This window comes from Excalfactoria chinensis, chromosome 16 (assembly GCF_039878825.1).
Source record: "Excalfactoria chinensis isolate bCotChi1 chromosome 16, bCotChi1.hap2, whole genome shotgun sequence".
Taxonomy (NCBI): Eukaryota; Metazoa; Chordata; class Aves; order Galliformes; family Phasianidae; genus Excalfactoria; species Excalfactoria chinensis.
The window spans coordinates 4,149,935-4,156,978 of NC_092840.1; the positions used below are offsets into that span (position 1 = coordinate 4,149,935).

Consider the following 7,044-nt stretch of genomic DNA (forward strand, 5'->3'; position numbering starts at 1 on the left):
ATAAACCCGATGGCAATGTTTGTCTGAAAGTCTGGCCTGTCCTCGTGCTCTGAGCACCTTAAGCTAATCTTACCCATGTTTTGGGCAATTGCAGAGCATGTTCCTCTCCCTGAATATCTCATCTGCTGCCAGGGTGTGGGTTTCTGGGTCATCTCTTCCTCTGCAGTCAGCCTTCCCAGAACACTGCCTCTGATCATCCACTTCTGGCAATGACTACGAGCATGAAGGGTTTTAAATTCACTTCCTCTTGCAGTCCCATGGTATCTATATCCAGGTCTACTTGAGATCATGCTTAGTCTTTTCCTGACAGCTGTAGGTTGGTTTGTAATGCAGATTGGAGCCTGTGTTCCCTGTACTTCCATCTGGCAAGACCACAGCATCGCATCCATGATCCCTGATGAGGGAGCTACTGCTAGAAAGGAACTTGTCTACTTGAAGTGCTCTGACCATTAGGGACCCAGCTGCATTCTCCTGGACTCACTGGAAGCTTTTAGCCATGTAGCTTCATAGCCTATGCTCTGAGCTGAACTGCTTGGCTTCAAGGACAGTGGTCCCTTGTGGGTGCCTTGAGGCAGTTGTTAACTTGAGGACCAGGCAGGGAGAGTGGGCTGCCTTGAGACAAAGACTGACACTCCTTCCTGCAGGCTTCACTGAGCAAATTCTGAGAAACCACTGTTCACTTTTATGTCCCTATGAAAGATATCAAGACCCATGAGGCAAAGCTCAGGCAGCTCTTCTTCTCTCCAGGATGACAACGTGAAGACAGATTTGACTAAACCTGTGTTAGCTGCACACATGGTTTTGAACTTCTCTCACATCTGGTCTTCTTAATCTCCTTTCTCTGTCAGTGAAGTGTTCTGCAGAGATGGGAAAATCCTGAATGAGGGTGATATCATCACGATGCCTAAACTAGCCAACACATACCAGACTATAGCTGATGAAGGAGCAAGTGCCTTTTACACAGGAAGTCTGGCGCAACAGATCATCGCTGACATCCAGGGTGTAGGTAAGAAACAGAACACCTGTCCAAAATAGCATGAATGACCTTCAGTGCTGCAGCTCTGTGTGCAGGGAGGAGCTGTGACCTGCAGAAGCCTTGGAAGCAGGTCATGCCAGCTGCCTGATATTCCACCTCTGAAGTCGGTGGCAACAGGAGACACAAAAGAAGCCGTTTGCACTTTAATGGTTGTATTTGAAACTCAGTCAGAAATGGACAGTATATTCTGTGTATTTCTGTACCATAAGTCTAACAAGCCTATGCGTTTCTGGACACAGTATAATAGATACATGGAGCCTGACTCCACCGAGCTTCTACCTCAAACAGTACGTACGTGGCCCTGTAAACTCTCAACGTGTTTAATCTCTATGTACCACTAGATGGTGGTAGTATCCTATTCTTACATTGCTGGTGTCCTTTATAGAAATAGATGGATCACCAGCCTTTTGGCTGCCGTAAATTAGTCCAGCTTCAATATTAGGCTATCTGAATGTCAGCTGGATCTATCAAGGAATAAATTCACCACCTGTGCGACTGTATGGATTTATCTGCGATCCTTCCTGTTCTTGCTGTGATGCCTGGCAGTAGAGTATTGCCTTCTCTTCCTACCAGGGATCACAAAATCAAATCCTTTTCTGTTCTAGGGGGCATTATCACAATAGAAGACATGCGGGACTACAAAGCAACAGTAGAAGACCCTATAGAGGTCAAGCTTGGAGAGTACACCCTCTACACACCTACTGCCCCCCTGAGTGGCCCAGTACTTGCCCTCATTTTCAACATACTGAAAGGTGAGAGTGCCACTGAGCAGTGCCATACAGGCAGCAGGAATAGAGAGCCGAGTTTCAAGATGGCCCCATCTGACACGGTTTTATTAGTGCCCCATGGAGTATGTGTTTTCCTTTGTGTTCACAGTGGTTTGTCTTCTGTTGCCAGGATATAATTTCTCGGCTGACAGCATCAAAACTGTGGAAAAGAAAGGTCTGACTTACCACCGCATCGCAGAGGCCTTTCGCTTTGCCTATGCCAAGAGGACTTTGCTGGGAGATCCAAAGTTTGTCAACATTGCAGAGGTACCTGGCAAAAGCCTTTTCTTTCTGCAACACCCAGGCTGACTGGAACATGGCACATTGGTTTTGGGTGACTAAACAGGCACTGAAATATCTCTGAATATCAAGTGGCTAAGCTGTGAGGGATGTAAATGGAGGAAACTTTTCTTCTATTTGGAAACACAAAATCCTCAATTGACCACGAGCACTTGAGTTTGGTCAGGGCTAATCCTCCCTGTTTTCATAGTCTTTGGAGCCTTATTCAGTAGATGATACTCCCAGCACCCCGATAGCTCTCTAACCACAGTCCTGCCTATAGTAAGTGGATCTACGGATGGGAAGGGGTGAGGCAGGACCCCTGCTTTTCCCAACTTCATACTTTGTGCTTTTACTTCACGAGTCTCCAAAAGCAGCAGGATCTGAGCACAGCCCAGCCTGATGGACACAAATTTGCAGCTTACCAAGCAATGACCAGAGCCTTGGTCTAGTCCTCTCAACCTGATCCCTCTTCTCTCACCTCTGAAGCAAGGGTAGCAGTGCTTGCCTACATCTTACAGCAGTGCTGAGGACAGCTTTCCATAGATCTACAGTAACGGATACTGATTAAATTCCCACACAGAGGGGTACATTGTGCAGCTTCTTCCATGACTGCTTAAAATGCTCTTTGGCACAATGTCCATCTTTCAAGAAGAAGGAAAACCCCTGCTGGAAAACTATAGCCTCACTGCTGGGATTTGCCACTCTTCTGTGGTCTGAAGTGTTGGATATCAGCCTCGTAACTACATGGCTCTTAATCTGCTGAGTAACTGCATTGGATTTCTCTGACAGGCAATCAGAAACATGACGTCTGAGTTCTTTGCGGATAGCCTCCGAAGGAAAATCACAGACAGCACCTCTCATCCAATTGAATACTACGAGCCAGAATATTACACTGCAGATAGTGCCGGCACATCCCACCTCTCCATTGTGGCTGATGATGGCAGTGCTGTGTCCGCTACCAGCACCATCAACCAATAGTATGAGCTCAGATCTTGCTTCTGTGCAGGCCTCTTCCTAGTGGTGGTTCTGTGGTTGGTATAAAACATCACTGAGCAGTTGTCTCTGTAACAGGGCAGTGATGGGTAGCACTGATAATAGGCACTTGTACTGCTGAGCATGCAGGTCAGTTCTTATTGCTGAGACTCGTGTAGTTGGGTCAGAGCACAAGATGTCAAGTGGGGTCCTCTCCTCTGTCATGTTGGGTTCACCCACCAAGGAAACATCCACTGCATCTGGATTTTCCCATAAGCACTGTTATCGCTGCAGGCTCTGAATTCCCAGGCATCTGGAAGGAATTTGAGTTAATGCAGCTGGCCTGGAAGTGCAGTGTTTGGCCTCGGGTGCTGTCAGGAAGAGCTGTGTTCTGTACATAAGGCTTGAAGCTGGGGGGAAAAGAGGGGAAGAAGGGGAAGAGGGTTTTTTTCTGTCCATAGAAAACATCTCTTGCCTGACACATGTAAGCAAAATGCCAGCTGTGGCTGCCTTTGAGTTATGCTGCCTCTGAAAGGAGTGCAGGACTGCCTGGCTGGGAAGGGAGTTAGTTGTATTTCCCTGCTGTGCTGTTTCTGCCTTCAGGTTCCATGCAGGGGAGCTATACAGTAGCACTCTGGGTATGCCTTTCCACTTTGGTTAGTTGTGTGTTCACGGTATGAACTGCTTCCTTCCCCACAAAGGGTGAATGTTCTTTCCAACAGAAGGGAGTGGAGAGTTACTCCCAGGTTTCACATCTCGGTAATTCACCTGAAGTTCTTCCTGGTTTTGACATGTCTATGCCAATTTGTTTTGTTTAGCTTTGGCTCTGATGTACTATCCAATGTGACTGGAATCATATATAATGATGAGATGGATGACTTCAGCTCACCTCACATTATCAACGGATTTGGGATCCCTCCTTCTCCAGCAAATTTTATAGCACCAGGTAGCTTATTCTTGAAGTTCTATCTTGCATTAGTATGCACTGTCCAGCTGTCTCTCTGTACTCCATTGGGATCTGTAGGGCAGCTCCAGGTAGACCCATTTCATGCCCCTAACTTAAGCTCCTTCCCTGCTCCATCGTTGCTTCTTTCAGAGCCATCTCATTGCAGCTAATGTGGGCCACCTTCCTGTACCTATGCTTCTAAGGGAGACAGGGAAGTGAAAGGACAAGAAAGAGAAGTCCCATGGTATAGGAGAGGCAGCTGTGTGACAGATAACCCCAGTTGAAACAGCACCGTGGATGAAGGAACCTTCAGACCCCATGCACAGAAGACCAGGGTTAAGCTTTGTATTGTGGTAGAAAGGAGATGTGTACAGGGGACACTGGGACACTCAGGGGATGAACAAAATATGAGATGAATTAGGAAGGTGGATATGGAAACTCAGGGTTTAGATGTGCAGCAGGAGCTGGCAGTCTGTGAGTTACAGGCAGAAAACTGAGCCTCTGTTGCATCTGTGTCCCCAACAGGTAAACAGCCATTGTCCTCCATGTGCCCCTCTATTTTGGTGGATAAAACGAATAAGGTCAGGATGGTGGTTGGTGCTTCTGGAGGTGCAAAAATAACCACAGCAACAGCTCTGGTATGTGATGATGTGGGCCAAGCAAAGCTGGGGGGAGGCAATATTTGTGGTAAAGGATTCAAGTCTCTGCCTGTGATGTGACTGTAGCCACGGCTTCTTGCTGCAGAGGGTGCTGAAAGAGTGGGACCTAACTGGCCTTCAGAGGGCCAGACCTCCAATCCCAGCTCCTGCCAGAGAGACAAAGTGTCTCTCACAATTACTCCCTCCTGTGACTTTCCTTTGGCGTGTTGTTTTTATCACTTGCAAGAGATTTGTGACTTTAGTTTAGGTTTGACTTCTGGAGCTCCATGAACTCATTGCTGAGTTTAGAGCCACTCTCATTCAAGCTCCTATATTTTGGGTGGAAGCTGTGCAGAAGTGCTAAATAAGAACTTTAGCTAGGCAGGGTCCCTGTGAGCTGCTGTGACAACCATTGAAAGGCCCAGTTAGACCCAAAGTGACAACAGGAGGAAGCTGTCTCCTTGTGCAAATGCACCGCCATTCAGAGCATCACACTGGATCCTGCTTTCTAGCTAAGATAGAAGTCTCTGCAAGAAGTGATGTTACGAGCAGCTTCTGGAGCTCTTGATGCTAATGCTATTTTCACTTGCCAGCAGCTTCAAGCTGTGATCTTAGCAAGCAGGTATGGGCCAGGCTTAAGGAAACCAGTTGCTCAGCAGCAAGAAACTGTAAGTGTATGTTTATAGTGAGGTGACTGCTGTGTGCCAAACAAGCCAGCAGTGCCTTACTCACAGCAGGATAAATCCAGCTACACTAGCCTGAGGATCTGGTCCTTTTCCTGTGTTCATTTTAGCCATTGGTGGTCTCTTTTTGTGGGAATCATCCTAAATAAATACAACCTGACTTGCTGCAATGTACCCATGAGAGGGAGCACTGGAAGCAGAGGAAACTACAATTTAGATCTTCTATTTGCTCTAATGAACAACCTTCAGAAATCTCTGCCTTTGTTTTTGCGAGGATCAGGTCTCTTTGAAGGCAAGGAGCTAACATTAAGGCTTTTTTGCATCCCACAGGCAATCATCAATTCCATCTGGTTTGGTTATGATGTGAAGAAAGCCGTGGAAGAGCCCAGGATTCATGATCAGTTGTTTCCCAACATCACGGAGCTTGAGGAGCAAATAGAGAAGGTTTGTCTGACTTGAGGCTGGGGTGTTTGTGAGCTTTTTGTCAGGTGCTGGTCTCACAGTGTTGGGAAGACTTGTGCATGTGGCAAATTATTATGTGTTGCCAAATGTTCCTAGGGGAGCAGTATTAAAGCTGATAGGTCAGTACTGGATTGTTTGAGGCTACTTTAAGTCTCGGTCCCATGGAAGAAGAGGGACAGCTTATAGTTCTAGGAGACCTACATAATGCAAGCACTGCACGCTGGGGTACACATAAAGGACTCAGGACACAGAGTCCAGTCCATTTGCAGTTACTCTCTCCTGTTGTCCTCATGCACTTCTGCATTTCAGGGTGTAGAAGAACAACTACAGATGAGAAAACACGATACCACACGAGCGAGCAATGGCATTTCAGTTGTGCAAGCCGTTCTCAGAACAGATGATGGATGGGCTGCAGCCTCTGATTCCCGGAAAGGTGGCATTCCTGCAGGCTACTGACCCAGCTCAGCTCTTCATCAGGGCACTAGTGACACTGAGGTGTGTCTGGGGGAAAGATCCTTTAGGTCTGCAATTCAGGGACTTTAACAAGAAAGGGAACAATTTTGCCTGTGGTTCTGTTGACAGAGCTGGGACTCTGGTTCTCAACAATCACAACCGAAGTGCCTCGTGCCACAGCAGTGTGCTACGACATCTCTACCAGGATGTGACCTACTTGGACAGTCTGTTCTGCCTTGAAGAGCTTGATCCCTGCCTCATCTCCATCCCGTGAAGTCAGATTGGGTATCCAGTTTTAGAAGAAGGTCAGGCTCCCCCGAGCTGCAGGAAGTGCTTCATCTAGGAGGAATGTCCCTGTCACAGCTAGAGAAGAGATTTCTTTCTTGTTTGTATAGACAGGAGATAAAGGATCCCAAGGATGAACTAATAGACCCGTGCCATAGGAGGAAGCTTGGCTCCAAATGGAGATAGGCTTTCACAAACTCACTACTCTTTGTTTTTAAAAAAGATGTTTCCTGCTTTTCACTTCAGCTGATCATTGGAGATGAGTTGGTAACTGGGGAAGCGGCTTCAACCTTTCTTATTTTTTTGTTGAGATGGTCTAAAGCAGAGATGCTACCTGTAAAACTCTGGGCACAACTAAAACAAATAAACATGGTATCACATTTTCCTTGCCCACACAGCTGATATTTCCAAAAGGGGTGGTGAGAGTCTGCATGAACAAAGTTCTTGTGAGATTTTGCTTTCTTGTTCACTCCTTTGATGGAGCTATGATTGAAAAAAAATACATATAGTTAAATATCCA

At 46.7% G+C, this 7,044-nt stretch overlaps 1 protein-coding gene across 9 annotated transcripts in view; it reads left to right on the plus strand.

Annotated features, from left to right (window-relative positions):
• Positions 1–6,913, plus strand: part of GGT1 (gamma-glutamyltransferase 1) — a 31,485-nt gene extending 24,572 nt beyond the window's left edge. For 5 of the 9 annotated variants that reach the window (XM_072351177.1, XM_072351170.1, XM_072351169.1 and 2 more), the window contains exons 6-14: positions 849–1,006; positions 1,642–1,788; positions 1,934–2,070; positions 2,875–3,062; positions 3,876–4,003; positions 4,529–4,641; positions 5,655–5,768; positions 6,096–6,281; positions 6,369–6,913. In XM_072351177.1, the coding sequence (XP_072207278.1) occupies positions 849–1,006; positions 1,642–1,788; positions 1,934–2,070; positions 2,875–3,062; positions 3,876–4,003; positions 4,529–4,641; positions 5,655–5,768; positions 6,096–6,242 (1,132 nt within the window). In that variant the 3' untranslated portion in view covers positions 6,243–6,281; positions 6,369–6,913. Of the gene's footprint in view, positions 1–848; positions 1,007–1,641; positions 1,789–1,933; positions 2,071–2,874; positions 3,063–3,875; positions 4,004–4,528; positions 4,642–5,654; positions 5,769–6,095 lie in introns of all 9 variants that reach the window. The other 4 variants (XM_072351174.1, XM_072351171.1, XM_072351168.1 and 1 more) reach the window with 1 other exon arrangement.
• The last annotated feature ends 131 nt before the right edge of the window (positions 6,914–7,044 follow it).